Genomic DNA, 19,616 nt, shown 5'->3' on the forward strand with positions numbered 1-19,616 from the left:
TCATAATTTAATTATAATACACTGTATTCGCCATCGGCAGAAATCTTTCGCGATCTGTAGAAAAAAAAGAAAAGAAATATCGGTACATACCTTTTCCTGCGTTCGATTCCACACGATCACACTATGACCACTGTTGATCAAGTTTTTCACGATACCACTGCCCATAATGCCGAGTCCAAGAAAACCAAATTTCAGATTTGACGGAAGGATATTCTTCTCCTTGAGAGTTTGCGACATCGTTTCGACGTCTAAGGGCGGCGTAATCTGTGGAACAAAGTAAAGGAATGTTACGGAAAAGGAATAATACGCAGCTAATTCTGATACTTTCTTTGTAAAGAGGAATAACTTTTTACGAATTCTATATACATTTTTCCTGAAATGTATCTTTTTTCGATAACAAATGTTCTTTCTATAATAGACGATTTAATTAATCCAAATCTTCAAATTGTCGATAGATTGTAGGTAAGTTGAACTAAAACTAAAATGATTACAGTGTATATAATCTATCGTAGATAAAAAATAAATTTAATTCCTTGATTTTCTAACAAACTAATTTAAAAACTTAATGTTATTTATTTTTATTAATTTCTAGCAAAAAAATTAGTAACAAAATCTTATTGTGATTTTAGTTGCATTTTAAATTCATTTTAATAGAATTTTTATTAGATTCTTTAATGTTATTATATAGAATATTTGCACTAAAAATAAAAAATTATTAAAAATAAAATTTTTTGAAAAATTTCGATAAATAAATATACGTTTTAAAAAGAAATCTGCAATTGGGAAAAGATGTAGGATATCTTTTTAAGATATCCTACGTAAAGGATGTCCCGAAATTGACTTCAAAGTATCAATTATTAAGTATATAATTAAAGTATCAACTATTAAACTGTAAATATTTAAGAAAGAATCTTTCTTTTAGATAAGGTTCTGACATGCATAAAATTTACCACATTTTTATTTTATAGTAGATTTAGGTGAACAAAAGCATAATAAATATAATAAAAATATTAATAAATAAATAAATAACATATTAATAATATAACAGCAAACATTTCTCAAATTAGAAATACTTTAGAAAAGCATTAAAACGAATTAGATGGATTCTTGACAGTATCAAAAAATATTTTAAAAAAATTAGATAGATTCTTGAAAGTATCAAAGGGTACTAAGAAAAATTAGATGCATCTTTGAAAGTGTTAAAAAGTATTAAGAAGAATTAGATGGATCCTTGAATGTTTGCGGTTCCCAGATTGCGCCTATAGATAAATCCTGTCCTGAGAATATAATTAAACATAATTCCGATAGTGTTCATTTAAATACAAAATTAAATCTTAATCCTTCAGATTTTTCAAGAAATTCTTATAATTGTAATTTTTTTAATATTTCACATTAATGCTAAGGTTAACCTAAGATTATGGAACCAACAGGTGGTAACGGGATCGTCATATGCCTAACTACGGTACTGGGGTGCACCGTCCTCGTGTACGTGTCTGTGTGAGTGTGTAGACATTTCGCGCGTGTGTACTAACTTGATTCTTGATCTTATGGTAACATAATGTGCACGAATATTAAATGAACGAAACTTGAGCTCAAAGGGTTTTACATTTTAGCGCTAAATGCGCGATATAGAACTCCAAATGTTCAGAAACAAACTTGTATTCTTTATGTGTATCAAAATATTGTGCACTTAATATAGAGATTAGGTAGGATGACACATGGTTTTGTGTGTTAGCGATCGACTTGATCCCGAGTTCGATTTTATAACAGGTTGAAAAATTAAGGATTGTAAATGAAGTAGGCGATGGTACAAGATGGTAACCCGTTTTGGGGATATTTCAATATTGAAATCAGGTTTATGTCGCCTAATAGTGTCATCATTAAATCATCATTTATTGTCTATCAACTGGACCTTAATCGTGTTAATAATAACCAAGACAGGGTAAATAAATCTTTTAGACCAATGAAAAAGATTACTTACAGGTCTGGCGATATTTGCCGGTCTGTTTAGAAGTGAGCCCGTTTTTCTAGCCGGAGTAGAATGATTCATAGTGGGACTGACACTGCCCACTCTGTTGCTATTGCTGGTACTTGATTCCCTACGCTGCTTTTTAGCCGGTCGACGATCACCCGTACCGCTGTCGCTTAGACGCTTGGTGGTTTTCGTAGTAGCCTCCTGTAGCAACAGTTTCTCAGTTTGCATGTATAATATAAAACGCAATTAAAAAACATTTTTAACAGTTGCTGCTGAAAAATGGAAGATAGATTCGCTGCTAACCTTACGCGGCTTCGGCGTTTTGACCACAGATTTCTTCTCGGGTACAGGCTCTTCTTTAAGTCTGTCGAATAAGGAATCCGGATCCAAGCCATCCTCGAATACCTGATGCATCAATACAGAAGATTTAATCATTTTCAATATAATCAATGTCTAACTCAATAACAAAATATGGACTTTATTTTTTATTTTGCTTTCATTTTTAGATCAGTCCTATATAGGCATAAAATGTGTCCAATTTTTCTTCTAATATTCTTAATATTCAGTTAAATTAATAGATAATATAGTTGTTAGAATATTATTTCAATATAACTACTTTATTAATATTATATTAAATTATCTAAATTATCTTAATGTGTATCCACAGATACATCAAGCATAGATAGTTATCAAAGACATGAAAATCTTGTTTACCTCTCCTTTGGCGATAAATTCTTCTATAGCTTCCACTGCATCTTTGAACGCGCCAGATTTGCTAGATTTTACTAAAGTATCCTTATACTCCTGATAGGGTTTAATGTTGGATTCCTCTATCCATGCGCTACAAAAGGAAGACATTGTCGAGGATCATAAATCATAGTAACGTTCCATGAATAAGATAAACGATCCATAAGTAGAACTTACTAATTGTTTGTCCCAAAGAAGAAGATACACTGTACTGGCCCCTTTTTAGTGTTCGCAGGCTTCTTCAAGTCCTTTGAAGGAACCGACACCTTTGCATGCCATTATATGAAATTAATATATATAGCCTATACAGCACTAACAAGAATAATTGCAACATTTATTTTCTCATGTACATCTCGAATTCTAATTTAATTCACAATCCACTTGGGAAGCAATTTCATCAACAATAATATCAAACAAAATAAAAAGCAGATGTTTGGCAGAAAATGATATCAACAAAGTATTTTACACGCGACACACAATTATCTCATTTACAAATCGTCAACTGTAAACTTTTAGCATTTTTCAGCGTATTTTTATGATTTTAAAAATGGAGAAAAATACACATTAAAAATAAATTTCATCAAATAACATTTTTGTTCAATAATTTGTCGTCTGTACACGTTTTACAATTACGTTCTTTTCTTTCATACTAGGACGAAATTTTTCGAGCTGAGGTCATATTCGTAAATCACCCTCGGTCTCCGATCTTCGTACGGCCCTGCCGGCGGTTGCCGCGTAAACGCACTTGAAGGAACTACGAGCTATCCACATATTTCCTACTCTATTCCTCTCCCCTTCTTCTCTCGCAAGATTGAATACATATCTATGGGCGGTATTCATATTCATTTAATCCAATTTTTTATTCAAGATCGTTTTAAATCGGATTACGATCTCAAGACACCGTCCGACCGGTGAAAAACCGTACGGCATTTCATCGTTTTTAAGACGATCTCTTGAATATAAAAATTGACCATGGACACCGACCTATCTCGCTTCGAACGTCGGAAAATGCGTCGGTGACAATCTCGGAGCGTTGAGGCGTAATCGCGGCCGCTCGCCCGGCGTGCCGCTGACGTCACGCGCGTTTCCGCCAATCGGAAACGGGGAGACGGATTACGCGGGACAAATTCTAAGGTCTCGACGACTCAGCGGATCGCGGCACTGGGCGCGTTCGATTTCCCCCCTGAGAAATTTCGAAACCGCCGCGCGGAGCGAGGAACGAGAGGAGAGGGGGGAGGGAGGAGGGAGCTAGCCGAGGCGACAGCGCGATCGCAATCGAGGGATTTAGGTTATAAGCCCGCCGCGGATTGCGCGCCAATTTGAATTCGAAGGTCCGGGTGTGGCGGGGGATAGCGCCGCGCCGCCTCCGGAGGCGGCGCAACGCGGCGCGATCTCCGGCGCGGTGCACGGCGGCCAGTGGCGTCGACAGCTGGTGCGCTCCGTCCCGGCGGCGAGGGTCGACGAGGCGGAACGACGCGAGAACCGCCAAATACGAGCGAGGGCAGGCGCGCGCGCGCGCACGCACACACGAGCGACGTTAACGGGAAGAGGAGCACGAGAGTCCGCGTTGCGATGAGCTTAGAGAGTGGCGAGGGGAGGGGACGGGAGGTACCCACTTACCCGGCCGGGCCACGGCGAGAATCCTTTCATCTTCGCCCTGAAAGCCAGAAAAAAAAAGATACGGGGAACAATTAGGTTATGCGTCAACACAAGATTGGCACGATCGCGTTGTTGTCGCGCACACTCCAAATACGCACCATACTAGATCACCCAGTTTGAATACTTCCGACATCGCGAGGAACGACGAGAACAGGTCAACCAGTGCCTTCGAACGTCAGCGAGCGACTGACTTGCGTGCGAAGCGTCGTTTATGCACCGACGACGTGAGCGCAGTTGCTCCCTCTACGCGCCGTTCCCCTTTCGAGCTTCCCCCACCGCTCGTCGCCTGCGCGGCTGGTCGAGCGAGCGACCGTGTCGCGCGAACAGATAACCGTTTCTACGCGCGACGCGTTGAAATAGATGGTTGTCGATTGCGATCCGCGATTAATAACGCCGCGAGGCTGCTCGGAAGAACTCCGTGGAAAGCTTTGGGATCGTTAACCTTGCGCTTCGGCGCGTCTCGCTACTTCCGGCGGCTAAGTTCCCGTCCTAAGGGACGATTCGCAACGCGCAATTGCGGTCGACCAATCACCGTTCGGCGCTCCAAAATGTCCTCGCGATCCAAAATTCGGCGGAGAATAACGCGACGTCGTAATATTTTGTCGCTTTCGCTAATATATTTACAAGTTTTTCCCAAGATTTTACATTCTGGAATCTAATCGTCATTCTTTGAGCCAAAATTTCCAAATTTATATTTCATATGTTACGTAAATGCAGGTGGAAGGCTCGTCCCTGGAAACTGCAATTTATTACATCGAATTCTGTGAAAAAAAAAATATTTAATTTTGCGAGAGAAATAAATGTTCGCGGGGACGTCGAAGAGAGGAAAGAAGGAAAAATGTCTCATATTTTTTCAGAAATTTTCTAAAAATTTCTCATATTTTAGATTTATAAAAAATTCTGAAAAAAATATGTCGAATTTCTCAGTTACTTTCAAAAATAATTGAATAAGAATTTTCAGAATATTTTTCAGACATTTTTCCACTAAGGAACGATGAACGATCGCTCGTACGGATCGCGCCGGTGCGATCGGAGCCTAAAAGGAGCAAGGAGTCCACGGTCCGTCGTTCGAGAATCATAGACGATAGACGTCGCGCTAGAACGACCGCCAGCAGTCACGTCGATTACGACCTGCCAGCTGTCAGAACATCGATTGTGAACCCTTTTTACAGTTGTCTCCGACTCCGGGCAAGGGCGTCTCGCGTCCCGCAAGCTCACACCGTTCCCCGGGGAGAGTATTCGCGATACCGTTTCTCAGCCGCGCCGCGCAAATCTGGCCGGAAATGGACAGTAACGCCCGTCACAACACGGTACGTCCACCTGCGACGAACGGCGAACGGTCTCGCGTTCGTCGTGCGCCCCTCGGACATTGCACTTTTTTGTTCCCCTCCGTAAAATATTTCCCGCTGTCACGAGCACGTTGACGCGTCTCGCGCGATGTTTCGTCGGTGTTTCTTCGCGCGATCGTAGTCTGCTCCGTTGCTCGTCGCGTGCTGTTTTTTATCGTCTTGTACGCAAAAAGATAACGACATTGTTATCTGATCTGGCGAAAAAGATGTACATTTTGACTCCGAGAATTTTTCGTCGTAATTACTCTTGCCGGCGGTAGAAATGATATTAAATCGTATGTATTTATTGAGATCTGTTTTACTGTTCCACAGCCGCCTCAAGCGGGTGCGGATACCGGTGGTGAAACGTCGATTCAGAACGAAGTTCCTACGGTCACTGTGGCAATGCCCTTCATGCAAGTCGACATGCTCGGTCATTCTGGAGCATCTACTGCTGCGCTGGCTACGACGACAAACCGAATGGTAATATATTATAACAGCGTAGTATTACATAATATTATGGGTGCGATCCATTCGTCGCTCGAAACGCTCTTGGAAACGGGTTCATCCATGTCGTTTATCAAATATTAAACAAGAACGAAATGATGCTCTGAAGTGTTTGAAGCGTCTAGTGGATTGTACACTCTGTAAGATAGATACAACGTTATGGTTTGAATAATTATTAACCCGAGTAAAATTGTTCAGGTTGAAGGGGAAGAGATTCCACCTCCGAAACCAGACTTCTCTGCACCTCCTCCTTACGAAGTAGCCACCAAATTACCTAGTTACGAAGAGGTTCAGCGTGAAAAGACTCTACAGGGCGAGCCACAGCCTCAAATACACATGGTACGCGACGTATCTATAATTCGAAATGTTGTATTTCTGGAGGGCTTCGAATCTTTCCAACATCCTGGACCGTAAATAGTGTTCTTTCTAATAGATTAAAAATCCTTTCCTTTGCAGCCAGGAAATATTAGACCACCACAGCAGCCCCTGACAATACTTGCTATAGATACCGAAGCTGCCGAGGGTGATCCAGAAAGCGGGCTGCTTGGCACAGATTTTATGTTCTTCACAGCGTTTCTTGGTGGGGTGCCTTTATATTTTACAAAATCTAATAATCCCCTACAGTGACAATCATCTGCATTAATGTGTCTCTCTTGTAGTCGCATTCCTATTCAACTGGATCGGATTTTTATTACTGATGTGTTTCTGTCACACTATTGCCTCTCGTTACGGTGCGCTAGCCGGCTTCGGATTGTCCCTGACAAAGTGGACGCTCATTGTTAAACACTCCACCGACCTTGCTTCGCGAGAGAATTCATGGCTGTGGTGGTTGATAATGGCATTCGGTTTGTATAATTGTAATAAGAAACTTAATCGAAAGATATTTTACAACAAGGTAAAATATAACGATTACGTTCCAGGGGTTCTAATTTGCGTGCGTGCCATCATTCAATATTTAAACATCAAACGTGGTTGGAGACTACTGTCCGGGAGCGCACAGGAGCGTCTACTTTTTTTCTATTGAAAAATCATTAAATCTCTGCACCATTTTTTTGTTTACTCAACTTGGCTTTAGAGCAAACAGCATTTCTATGTGGGGTCATATTTGTATAATATATAATCGATTTTCTTAAGGGAGAGCATCGTGTAGATCGTAATATCTATCTATATACAGAACGAAAACAGCAGGATCTTTAAAATGATTTGCCAAATTCGTCGTGATGAAACGGATATAAAAATACGAATAAAAAGAACGATAAAGAGAATCGGTCCCTTTTTCGCATATACATACATATGGAAGATATATAAACGCTATTTTATGTAATGTTATACATGGTAGGCTATGGGAAAAAAAGAAATGTACATTTTTATTGCTCAAAATAATATGAACAATGCTTTAAGTCAATACTCTTATTCATTTTAAGCGTTGTTCATTTAAATGCAGATCACTGAAGAACGTAAACGTGTGGAGCGCATGTCAAATCGTAATTTGTGCAAAATTGACAAGTCAAAATAAATCGCGTAAAGAGACAAAATATACGATTCGTTATTATTTCCGGATAAATGATGAACAACAGTTTTCTGATAGTATAATATATTCTAGCGTTAGACAAGCTTCTATAGAGATTGACTACTTATTAAATATGATAAGTGTATTAATATATCCCGCCTGTTTATATAGTACTCTATAATTTATATATATATATATATATATATATATATATATATATACATACATACATACATATATAGAGAATTCTTATCGAAAGAGAATTCTTAGATATAAATAAAAAACAATAAATATTACGTATATGTATTAAAATTTATTATATAAAGCGATATGCGATTACACGTTATTCTGTGAGAAATTTCATTGCTATACTTATTATAACGATAAAACGGAGAGATAGACATTCAGAATTTCATATTCCCCTCCTTATTTTCCAAAAATCGCAAGTTTTGGAACTTTGGAAAATTCTTGGAATCTTTTGCAATCTCCTTGCCGATCTCCTGATGCTTCGTCGATTTTTTATTTTTTATGATTTAAAGTCCCGAATTCTTAGAAATTCAGGAAATTCTTGAAAATGCAAAAAAATTCTGGGAAATTGAGAACATTCTCAGAAAAGTAGGCAATTTTTAAAAAATTCTTGGAATTTTAGTTAGAGCAATCTCTTCGTCGATTTATGTTTTCTTTGTCGATTTTCAAGACTTGATTTTCGCGAATTAAAACCCCGAATTCTTATAAATTCAGGAAATTCTTGGAAATTGAGAAAATTCTCGGAAACGCGAGCGTTCTCGAAAATTTTAGATGGAGCAACCTCCTCGCCGATTACTTATGTTTTCCGTGTTTTCCTGATACTTGAGCAATTTTCAGAAGACTTTGATCGCGCTGAATGAGGTTTGAATCTTTGCTGATTGTAAGTGGGGTTCGAGTCTTTGCTAATATCGGGGTTCGAGTCTCCACTAAAGGGGTTGAAATTTCTGCTGAGCGAGGTCGAGACTTCCGCGACAATCGGTAGGTAAAGTACATTCTGTCCAGGAGGGTGGTAAATGAAAGGTCCCATGGTGTAATGGTTAGCACTCTGGACTCTGAATCCAGCGATCCGAGTTCAAATCTCGGTGGGACCTAAATTTTTGAAAGTGCAAATCTATTTTTTTGTCAACATTCAAATGTAATAGTACTTAAATAATTCACGTAAATGCAATTTTAATTTTTTGCTTGAAATAATTGAAAAAAGATTGTGCTTTGTTACACAAGATAAATTTTTTTTTCTTTTATTTGAAAATGTTAAAAAAAATCGAAAGTATGCGCTATATATCAAATTTATTGGGACTTTAAGTATGTTTCTTACGACGATTTAAGAAATCATCGGAAATCTTGTCGATTTAAACAGAAAGGAGAAAAGACAATACCCCCAAGTAGCAAAGATGACGTCTAAAGACGCCTTATTGACGTCATTAAGACGTCACTTTGCCACCTGGGATCTGGGACGTTTGAATTATATATGCATGATGATCCATATGTTGCTAAACATTGTGCGTATCAATACCAAACGGTCATGGTTTCAATTGACTTGAAGACGTTCGTGGAAACAGACGAATCTCACGCTGCTTTGGATCTATCTGCTCCAGTTCCTGTGGTGATAAAATCACTTAATTATTAAACGCGTCGAGAGTTATTATTCCCTCACAAGAATTTCGATTATATTGAAAAATCTCTTATTTTCACGAGCTAATTACGCATAAATACAGACGCGCGTTTCTCACTGTTAAAACATAATTACTAGATATCTTTTATAAGTAAAACGCGCGAGTAAAAACGCAATATGAGTCATAATTCAGCGTCTCGAAATTTCCGAATGTTCTTGACTGTTCTTGACTCCCGGAGTTGCAGTTTGCAGTTGCGTCTCCAGCCGGCAGCCGAGTCATTTAAATTGTTTGAGAGCCAGGTACAGTGGTACAGCAACCCAAGCGCGAGCAAAGGACTCGCGGGTCGCGGCGAGTGAGGCGAGTCGAGACGAGAGTCATCGGTGACTTCTTATGAATGCTACGAAGGTCGTGCATAGTTCGAGCTTGCGAGATTAAAGATTTTCGTCACGGTGATCGCAACGAGGAAGGAAAGATGGAACAGCTCTCGGGGAAGAGAAGGCGTCTCACTAATCCGGACAATCCCGTGGTTTTTCTGGATATCACGATCGACTCCGAGAAAGGTACAGTCCTCGCGCGAGGTTATGATTGTGCGAATACCGGCTCACGGATCCCATTGTTTTCCAGTGGGAAGAATCGTTATAGAACTGTTCAAGAATATTGTGCCGCGAACCGCGGAGAATTTCCGCGCGTTGTGCACCGGCGAGATGGGCGCCGGGACGAAGGCCGCGAGGTTACACTACAAGGGATCCATTTTCCACAAAGGTGAGCGTTATCTCGAGGGTCCGATTCCTCCCGCTCCATGCATCTTCATTCCAGCTGTATTAACACCCTGCGTCAGTGATAATTCTCCGTCACGATAGAAGCGCACGTTCCAAATTTTTACCTTGAATATAGATCACTTGTTTTTATTTTGTTGAAGTTGCGTTGTAATTGGAATTTGGAATTCTTCTGAGGAAGAGAGATTCGGTTGTTATGCACACATGTTGCGATACAATTTTGCATCGTCGCAGCCAGTACCTGTTGAAATCTAGATTATTTATCTTTTTTAAGACCGTATAGAGTTTAGATTTCTTTTGAGAATCAACAGAAATAGGGAGCTTTCTGGCAAGCGACGCAAGTCGACACAAGTGTCGTTTTGTTTTTGCGTTACTCATTGCCAAAAAAAAAAGAGAGAAAGAACGTTTGCGTCGACCTGTGTCACTTGCTGGAAAGTTCCCGTAAGGTGCCATTACATGGTAGCGTTGTGCGTCAAACCACCCTTGCGCAGCACCCTTGCGCAGAGGTCTAAATGTGCAGATTTCGTCGTCTTGACGCTAATTCTAGGATCTGTTTGCTGAACTGGCTGCACTAGTTCAGCTATAGGAAACAGACCCCTAGCCAGTAGCCACATTTTATTCATCGTCTTGACGCTGAAATCTGCGCGATCTGCATGTTTAGACATCTACGCAAGGGTATTGACGCTTGACACTGTTTTCTGCGGAGAAAGATGCAAAGATGAAAATTAAATAGCATACATATGTATTATTATACTGCTACAGTCGTTTCCCAGTTCAAGATCCAGGGTGGTGATATTGTCAATTTCGACGGCACTAGCGTAGGAGAGAGTATTTACGGTCCTTACTTCGATGACGAGAACTTCACGTTGTCGCACGACGACTCTGGGCTGCTTAGCATGGTGAACGAGGGAACGCCAAACACCAACGGTTCTCAGTTTATTATCACCGTTCAACAGTCCAAGCATTTGGATAACACCAACGTTGTATTTGGCAAGGTCGTGAAAGGAATGTGCGTGGTATCGGAGATCAATAAAGTGCGGACGAATGAGGATATTCCGGTTGATGTAAGGCTATATCTTTCAAGTCACAAAGATAATAGCTTCCTGAATCTATGACAATTATTTAGTTTCGCGATTGGTTTGTTTAGGTAATAATTATAGATAATTGTGGAGAATTGAGAAACGATGAGAGTTGGGGATTGGAGGAGAACGACGGATCTGAGGATGTTTTTCCACCGTATCCGGAAGATTGGGATTTTCCGTCAAATGCCTACAGGCTCACTGTAAATTGTCATTTGTGTATCATTCCTGAAAATTATTAAGTGTTGATATGCGAAATTGTACTCTAATTTGGATCCGTTCATTTTTTTTAGCACCATTTCATGGAGGCGGTAATACAAAAGATAAAAAATTCTGGAAATGCTTATTTCACGCAGCAGAACTTTGTGGACGCTGGTAGAAAGTATAAGAAAGCATTACGATATTATATCTGGATGAGCAAACACCAAAACATGGCAGATACGTTTTATGCCTCACTTGCGGATCTTAGATTAACTTTGTTACTTAATTTAGCTGCTGTACATTTAAAGCAGGAACAGTATCGTAAAACCATAGATCTATGTAATGAGGTAAGTAAATGGATCCTGTGAGAAAATCACAAGTATTGCATTATGTTTTAGCATGTTATTTAATTCAGGTTCTGGAAACGGATAATATGAATAGTAAAGCGCTATTTCGAAGAGGACAAGCTTATACTTCCTTGAAAGAATATAAATTAGGATTAGATGATCTCCATCAGGTGTTTAAAATGTGTCCCGACAGGGTTATCGAACTGCAAATAGACAAAGTAAAAAAAATGGAAAAATCTTATTCAAAATTAGAAAAAACAACGTATCAGAAAATGTTTCATTAAATATGCTTTTCATCTATAAATTTTGATATAAATTTTTACATTTTTATTTTTTAGATGATAAAATTATGTAAACTTTATAACGATGATATAAGTAATGTAAATTAAATTGAATCAATTTACCGTTTTATGGAACTCCAATGGCTAATGAGATTGATCAGAAAATTCCGAATCGTTCTTCTTATTAATGCAGGAATCACGTGGAAAAGAAACAAACTTTTAAACGAATTATTTCATGTTTTTATTTCTAAATAAATCAATATGTTCAATTTAAATAAACTCTAAAATTAATATTCAGATAACAGTGCATAATGCGTCATAGTACTTAAATATACAAACAGAATCAATTATTTGTAATTATTATCTTTTTAAATATGTTTTTATTAAAAACGCAATAAAAATGGCCAAAAAAATTATGAATGTTTGATATTCAGGCAATAATATGTATATTTAACTCTGGCTGTGTATATATATTTTTAAGACAATTAGATATCAATTTAAAATGCAATGTAAATAATGCGTAATCGTAAGAAAGAGTATGCTATTTTGTTTATAATTTATAAATTAAGAAATATGAAATAAATACAATGCATTACAATTACGTTTCTATATTCTTATTTCACGATTAAGTCTGTCCAACTTGTTATTATTAGGAAATTATTTGGTCGCATATATTTCGAAGAATCACAAAAATATAAATTTAAGCTAAGCACATTCTTCTATTTTATCATTTATCATACACGTGTAAAACAAAATTTTTTTATAATAGATACTCTAAGAATATTAACTTCAGACCCTCGAAAATTTATCATTGATAAACATTTCAATATAGAAATATGTAAAAGAATTTATACTAAAAAATCTGTACCTAAAAATCAACCTCGAAGTTTCACGTAATTTTTATAATTTTTAATTCTGTGCATACATGAGATAACGTAGCAAATTTTAAGTACGCATAGTGTAAGAGGGAAAATGACTAACAATAATGATACAGAGATTCAATTATAAATAGAATAATACGCTGCAGCTGATGTACAGTATTAATTTATTAAGATCGCGTGTGCGTAGTTCGCAGAAAATTAAATTGTTCAATCAACAATTATTTATCGCACATAAATAATCATGAAATTGACAGTTACAGAAAAGCAGTTACATTTTCATCTTCAATCATGCTGTTTAACGATGTAATAGGTTGAAATGAACGTTTTACCTCATAACGTTGAGTAGTATCTATTTAACAATTCTGGAATATCTACATTGTATCTAAATGTAAAAGCTACTCTATATTGACTAGATTCAATCATATTTTAGCTATTCTTTCTCAATACTTCAATATATCTACTATTTTAAAAGTAACGCTTCTTTATAAATATATATGTAGATGAATAAATAAATAAATTAAATACCAAAGTTTACTTATAAGAGCTAGAAACTTATAAAGTAGAGATATACTTAATTGATAATAAATATATATTTGGTGCAGAGGTTTTAATAAAAAAAAATTTTTTTCTTAAAATGTTAAATTTAACTTCCTGGGAGAATGTAAAACTATTCTATTGAGGTAAGAGAGTTAGTTACAGATAAAATTAATGGAATGTTTAGAAACTCTAATGGCCAGTCTGATAAAATATTTACTATATGTTTTATGCGATTGTATATACTACCGTCAAAAGTCGGACGGAAAATTTCTGAAATTCTTTACGACAATACGCAAATATGCAATGCGAATGTTTCACAGAATATACTTTATAATCTAAACCGAAAGTTGCACAAGCTGACAAATGTTTTATAGTCATTGATATAATTTATACTGCACTGTTCTTATCAATCTGTTTTACTTAAACTACATAGATACTTTATTCGGTCAGAATGGCAGCTTGTTGTTCGTGATCAAAGTATATCTTTTTTTTTTGTAGTAAAACGGTTCACGATTAAAATTAAATTCCATTTTATAATATTGTTACGAATACAATTAGCTTTTGTTATTTACAGTGAGCATTTTTTAGACGTTCGCTTTCCTTCGCTTCGCACGTACCGTTTTACCATCATTGCGTCATTCACAAGGCATATGGTGCGGAAATTTGATTCAACAAAGTTAAATCTAGCAGACTTCCTTGTCGTCCCCATTAACCGCGTTATCATCGCGGTTTCCGTAAGCGTCGGCTCCATTTTCCGTTTCAATCAAATTATGCAACTCCTTACACAATGTTTCCTCGCATACCTCACCGTCCATCGCAGCGTTCTCGATTATATTTTCGTAGTCGTTCACCGTCTCATTCTCAACCGCTTGCTTAAGGTCGGATTCTATTATCTCCTCGCAACTCTTGAACATCTCGGGATTCTCGTTCGAGTTTAACACCTCAGGATTTTCGTTGGAATTCAAGATATCTGTATTGACCTCGTCATCCGTTGTGTCGGTGGAGTGCGACACTTTCTTCAGCACGCTGTCCACCAAATTCGACGCAAAACTTTTGTTCTCGATTCCCTCGTGTATCGTTTGATGTATCGGCAGACTTTGCGGTCTATTAGGACGTCCATAGGGAAACGTGTTCTCTTCGCCCGCCGGCGTATGCACGGCAGATATCTCTGTTTGAGTAGCAACGCCATTATCGACGAGAGCCGGTTTTGGCTTCATGCTGGACATGCAACGCTTTATCTCGGTCATCGAGTCTTGCAACTGTTGGACCTGATGAAAAACAAACAAAAAAAAAGTAAGATATTGGAAAAATTTTACATTTTCTTTGACAAGATCTGAAAATCTTTTTTGAAAACTTACCTGGGTATGGAGCAGATTGCATGTTTGCGCGAGATTATTGACTACGTCCGCATTTGGTTGCAGAGCATTTTCCGTATCACTGAAGGTGTTTTCTCGATTGCCGCCCGGTTGCAGACTGACCACTTTTTTCCACAATGCATTGATCGCTTGCATCTGCAATAACTGTAACTTGTGCTCGCTTTCGAGAGCGGTTCTCGTAGCTTCCATGTCTGTCGACAGTTTCCTGTAAAATATTTTGTACGTGTATATACGTCTTATTCTATAAATAAAATATTACGCATGAAATATAGATGAAATCTTACTGGATGTACTTATTCGTTCTTAACATGTCGATCGTTTTTAATATACTAGTAGCTGTTCTGTTAAGATTCCTTGTATGATAGCCTCGCCACATTCTTTGAATACAGATAGCAGCCTTTTCTGTCTGATCTTGATCTGCAAGAAAATATCCATTAAATACAGAGTGTTCATTAATACTTGCGCCTGATATTTCAAAATATTTTAAACGTCTTACCTTTATTACTGTCTTCTTGTCTTCTTTGGATAGCCCTATGTCGAATACCATCCAATTTCGCCTGACACACCTCACTATCCTCGTCGCTGCTCTGAATTCCAGCATCGCCGTCTTTCTCGTCTTTGTTCAAGTTGCTCTTGAGTCTCTCGTTCGCACTCTTCGGTCGCTGTATGCTTCTAGCTAAATTTGGACTCCTCGTGCTTCTCTTCGCAGGCAAGGTCTTGCTCTGAACGTAATTGTTTATCTTCACGCTGTGTGGACACTTACTGTTAGCGTATGTCACGATCGGTTTCGCTATGTTCGGTCTCACGACGCTGCAATTTGTCGCGGAACTACTTTTCACAAGCGCATTCGCCTTTACAGCGCTTAGATTCGTTTTTGCCATTGGATTTACGGTGTTTATGATCGGAATTGCCTTTCCGTCGCCGTCCATGGATGGTTTACTAGGTATTGTGATTTGACAGGGAGAGTTTAATTTACTCGACGTGGGAGTCTTCAGTAAAATCCGTGAAAGGCCAGACGGTGGACGAAAGTCTGGACTCATCAGAGACTCTGGCACCGGTACTAATTTCGTTGCCGCTTGCAGAGGGCTCGATGTCTCTGGACGAAAAATACCTTTTATCATGATCTGATTCCGTTTAATCTGATTCAGTCAGTTGTATAATTGCCTTACCTTCCATGTCCTGCAAACTATTGTTTAACGCTTTGTTGCTCAGTGTACCAGAGAGCATATTAGGATCTAAGCTTTGAGTCATCAGAGTCGATTCGTGATCACCACTCAATAAACCATGACATGAAGAAACCATGGCCTCAGTATGACAGCTGGATACCATTCGGTCTGGCGATTTCATTTTCAAGGGGTTCCTCGAGGAAGCTGGCAAAATATTGTTTAATACTACAATCAACGCTCATCATGCAATAAGCAAAATTATGTTATATCATTTATATCAATTTGTGTTTGGGAAATTTCTGACGCTAGCATTGCTAGGAAAAGCATGCAAACGATATATAGTCTACTAATCGAAGTTAAATACTATTCAAAAAAAGATTAAGTCTTTCCAATCGTCCTGTGCTAATATGCTAATGAAATTTTCTAAGAATAGCGCCTCAGTGTTGATATTTTAACTGCTTTCATCGGCCAATGGTCGTTCGCACTATAAGCTTAAAGAAGCAATTGCTTTAGAAAGTATATGCATCAAGAGAGCTAGAGTACAGGTATGTGCATGAATCCGAACTAGATCCTTTATAATTAAATGATGTTATGAATAATTGAGTAATATTTATTAAAAGTGAGAATATATAAAAAAAATTTAACAAAAGAATATTTATATACATGGTTAATGCAATAAATTATATATATATATATATATAAATAAGTCCTACTCGTTCTTCCTCTCAATTTAATTTGCGTTGTTATGTGGGTGAATAATAATACTAAAATATATAATTTTATTTAGCACGATTTAAAAAAATTAAGTTGTCTTTAGATTCTTGCACATTCCTATTATGTGGTTTTATTCAATATATGATAAATCCTCAATATGGCCTTGGATACCTGGACAAGGAATTTGGCAGACACAGTATTTTGCTTCATAAAATTTTGGTGATTGTAAGTATTTATCTTCATAGTATGTCAACATTGGCACTAGAGAAAACAGATCATAACTAGGATGTATGTATTGAAGAACTTGACAGAAGAACTGGACAATCTAAATCACTACTAAACCACTTGTCGCAACTATAAGTAAAACCTAGTTCTAAGAATCCTCGAAAAATGAATTCATTCCACAGTCTTTATGGCACTACGCAAAAAAACTATGGATTTATTGAACTCACTAGGTCGTCTGGGAGAATTTGTCTTGTTTTGGCTAAGTCTACGTCTAGCGGCTGGGGAAGGACTCATTGCCACGCTACTCAAGCTGTGTACGCTCCCGGTATCGCTCTGTTGATTCAACTGCTGTTGGTGATGTTGAGCTTTGCTCAAAATAAGTCTAAGTTTCCGGTCCGTCTCGTTCTCTAAGGACTCGCCCGAAAGTGGGCAGACAGACGCAAGATATTGAGCAAGCAAGGCGTGTTCCCCAACGCGGAATTGTCTACCTCGTCCCTGAGAATACAGCCACTCTGCTTTCAAGCTAAGCAAAGTGAGGTGTTGCCAATCAGTTTCGATCGTCGAGGTCCAACGGATTAATTTTCATACAGTATTAACTATGTAAGAATGTATTTTTGAGAAAACCCACCTTTCAAGAGGATCAACCGCATAACCGTCGATCGACTTTAAGCTCATACACCAATTAATAACAAAAGGCCGATAGTCAAACCCGCTATGGACCATTTGTTAAGAATAATATGCTATTGTAACAATGCTACGATTAATGTAAACTAATTTTCTTATGTCTAGTAACTGCGAAAGCTATATTTAATTGGCAGAAAAATTAATGCTTATGACAATTAAAAGGAAAAAATACTATAACATCATATCAGAGTAACGATAAAATTCTTTGCAACTATAATTAATATTAAAAAATAACATCGAGAAAGGTCTGCTAATTTCTAGATGATATAATAACGCGCGCGTACGCTCACAAAAAGGATACATACTGTTACCAGTTATGCTGACACACGGATTGTTAGCAATCGAGAAATTCACCAGATTTTTTAGATTAGCCAGGTGCGACATTTCATTCAAGTCAGTAACGTTGTTATTTGCTAATGTGAACGTCTCCAGGGACGTGGGCAAGTAGCGCTCACACTGGCGCAGTGTTATTACGCGATTGTTATGTAAAAAGAGTTCCTAAAATGTTATTTATCTTGTAAAAATACAAAAAAATACACCAATTGTAGCAACTAGTCGACAAAGCATTTAATTATCACTGTACTTTATGCAAACAATTTTATGCAAAATGTTAAACAAGTGTAATAAATGTACCTTCAAACTTCGCAGATAAGATATATCTGAGATATGGCTGATGCTGTTTTCCGACAAATCCAGATGCTCCAATTTGGTATTTGTGTGTAGATGTTCAATGGACTGTAAAATACTATTATTATATAACAGTAATGGTACAAATATATGCTACAATTATACAATTACACGTGTTACATAAAGTAACATATATATATATCGTACCTTGATATTATTACCGGCTAAACAGAGAGTCTGCAAATTGGTCATGTCCTTGATACCTTCTATCGTGAGTATACCATTGTTCGCCAAATTGAGGGTAACAAGATTATGTAACTTCGACACACCGTACATCCGTAGCAGTTGATTTCTGATTATCGAAAGCTGAAAGCAATAGAACTGTAGGACACAGATGTATTTCAACATAACAAACTATCTTTACGCAAAATCAACAACTTTGAATCAACATTGATGCTTCAATCAAATTGTTACTACAATCTCACATCTCTACTCACTTATCATAATTCTATATTCTATTGAAACTAAATATAAAATTTACAGTTTTAAATACTGTTAAACGCAGGAATATCGATGAAAGATAACTTAGCGAAGGGATTGAACGCAGTGGTAAGAAATATCGCTCCGGTACAGAACTTTGCGATTATACGAACGAATTAATGATAATTCCCACTTGAAGCTGCCTGTAAGTATTACCTTCGTAATTCTGTGGTAAGATTCCAGATTTTCGAGCCGCTGCAGGTCATTGTCGTCTATGATCAACGTGCTGATATCGGCGTCCGAGGGGCACCGGCTGAGCTTCTTGAGGCCCTGGCCGCTCAGGTCGAGAGTGTCGCACACCAGAGACTCTGAAAACGAAAGAGGAGTCGTCAATGTCGCGCAGGCACGATTCGCGAGCGTTCGCGACGCGTGTAAACCGTAAACAGCCAGCAACGGGCAGGCCAGAGCCAGAGCCAGGCTGAACGAGCGCGAGAATAATTGTGAGAGTAAAGTCGCGCGCTGGCACGACGAAAAGCCGCGGACACGCGAGGCGCGAAACGGGCGATCTCTCGCCCGCGGCACGTGCCGCCGTCGCCACGCGGTAAACAAATCGAGACGTAAAATTAAGCGACGAGCCCGCGACGATTACTAACCCGTCGAAGCCATGATGAACACAAACTGGCGGACGCCGAGATGTGGAGAGTGGAGATGTCGTCGCGGTCACGATACGAGAATCGATATATATATGAGATTTCCGAACGAGATGCCTTTATACATATATGCATATATATAGACAAATTGTACACATAATTGACATAATGGATATTTGTGCTCTACAGTCAAAGTGTTTTGTGTGAACCAATCTCTCGAATTTAT

At 38.1% G+C, this 19,616-nt stretch overlaps 4 protein-coding genes and 1 non-coding gene across 10 annotated transcripts in view; 3 read left to right on the forward strand and 2 right to left on the reverse strand.

Annotated features, from left to right (window-relative positions):
- The window catches only part of Ndf (Nucleosome-destabilizing factor), a 37,481-nt gene extending 32,854 nt beyond the window's left edge, over nt 1–4,627 (reverse strand). The window contains exons 1-7 of the mRNA XM_077408963.1: nt 4,480–4,627; nt 4,343–4,379; nt 2,900–2,988; nt 2,690–2,816; nt 2,279–2,380; nt 1,982–2,176; nt 91–264 (exon numbers count right to left, since the gene is read on the reverse strand). Of these exons, the coding sequence (XP_077265089.1) occupies nt 91–264; nt 1,982–2,176; nt 2,279–2,380; nt 2,690–2,816; nt 2,900–2,988; nt 4,343–4,379; nt 4,480–4,514 (759 nt within the window). The 5' untranslated portion in view covers nt 4,515–4,627. The remainder of the gene's footprint in view (nt 1–90; nt 265–1,981; nt 2,177–2,278; nt 2,381–2,689; nt 2,817–2,899; nt 2,989–4,342; nt 4,380–4,479) is intronic.
- An 847-nt stretch (nt 4,628–5,474) lies between these two features.
- Nucleotides 5,475–7,830, forward strand: Ndfip (Nedd4 family interacting protein). The gene is made up of 6 exons (XM_077408972.1): nt 5,475–5,691; nt 6,043–6,192; nt 6,415–6,555; nt 6,673–6,796; nt 6,876–7,061; nt 7,137–7,830. The coding sequence occupies exons 1-6, from the start codon at nt 5,665–5,667 to the stop codon at nt 7,238–7,240; spliced, it is 732 nt and encodes a 243-aa protein (XP_077265098.1). The 5' UTR covers nt 5,475–5,664; the 3' UTR covers nt 7,241–7,830.
- A 942-nt stretch (nt 7,831–8,772) lies between these two features.
- Nucleotides 8,773–8,844, forward strand: Trnaq-cug (transfer RNA glutamine (anticodon CUG)). Its single transcript has one exon. It is a non-coding gene; the product is annotated as a tRNA-Gln (tRNA).
- Nucleotides 8,845–9,230: 386 nt separating this feature from the next.
- Nucleotides 9,231–12,617, forward strand: Cyp40 (Cyclophilin 40). Of its 3 annotated transcripts, none has more exons than XM_077408969.1 (7): nt 9,231–9,356; nt 9,611–9,926; nt 9,991–10,128; nt 10,905–11,206; nt 11,290–11,424; nt 11,515–11,769; nt 11,838–12,617. In XM_077408969.1, the coding sequence occupies exons 2-7, from the start codon at nt 9,761–9,763 to the stop codon at nt 12,051–12,053; spliced, it is 1,212 nt and encodes a 403-aa protein (XP_077265095.1). In that variant the 5' UTR covers nt 9,231–9,356; nt 9,611–9,760; the 3' UTR covers nt 12,054–12,617. The 3 variants fall into 3 exon arrangements, with proteins under 3 accessions (XP_077265095.1, XP_077265096.1, XP_077265094.1); XM_077408970.1 differs by having other exon boundaries at nt 9,240–9,926; nt 11,838–11,987; nt 12,108–12,617; XM_077408968.1 differs by having other exon boundaries at nt 9,241–9,926.
- A 25-nt stretch (nt 12,618–12,642) lies between these two features.
- Cep97 (centrosomal protein 97kDa) overlaps nt 12,643–19,616 on the reverse strand; it is a 68,102-nt gene continuing 61,128 nt past the window's right edge. The window contains exons 1-13 of one of the 4 annotated variants that reach the window (XM_077408943.1): nt 19,394–19,495; nt 18,957–19,108; nt 18,468–18,626; nt 18,267–18,368; nt 17,935–18,131; nt 17,578–17,661; nt 17,177–17,472; nt 16,896–16,985; nt 16,014–16,214; nt 15,341–15,940; nt 15,129–15,261; nt 14,827–15,049; nt 12,643–14,736 (exon numbers count right to left, since the gene is read on the reverse strand). In XM_077408943.1, the coding sequence (XP_077265069.1) occupies nt 14,152–14,736; nt 14,827–15,049; nt 15,129–15,261; nt 15,341–15,940; nt 16,014–16,214; nt 16,896–16,985; nt 17,177–17,472; nt 17,578–17,661; nt 17,935–18,131; nt 18,267–18,368; nt 18,468–18,626; nt 18,957–19,108; nt 19,394–19,406 (2,835 nt within the window). In that variant the 5' untranslated portion in view covers nt 19,407–19,495 and the 3' untranslated portion in view covers nt 12,643–14,151. Of the gene's footprint in view, nt 14,737–14,826; nt 15,050–15,128; nt 15,262–15,340; nt 15,941–16,013; nt 16,215–16,895; nt 16,986–17,176; nt 17,473–17,577; nt 17,662–17,934; nt 18,132–18,266; nt 18,369–18,467; nt 18,627–18,956; nt 19,109–19,393; nt 19,496–19,616 lie in introns of those variants that run through there. The other 3 variants (XM_077408945.1, XM_077408944.1, XM_077408946.1) reach the window with 3 other exon arrangements.

Source organism: Temnothorax americanus, unplaced genomic scaffold (genome assembly GCF_048541705.1).
Source record: "Temnothorax americanus isolate GAGA-0224 unplaced genomic scaffold, ASM4854170v1 Scaffold25, whole genome shotgun sequence".
Lineage (NCBI taxonomy): Eukaryota > Metazoa > Arthropoda > Insecta > Hymenoptera > Formicidae > Temnothorax > Temnothorax americanus.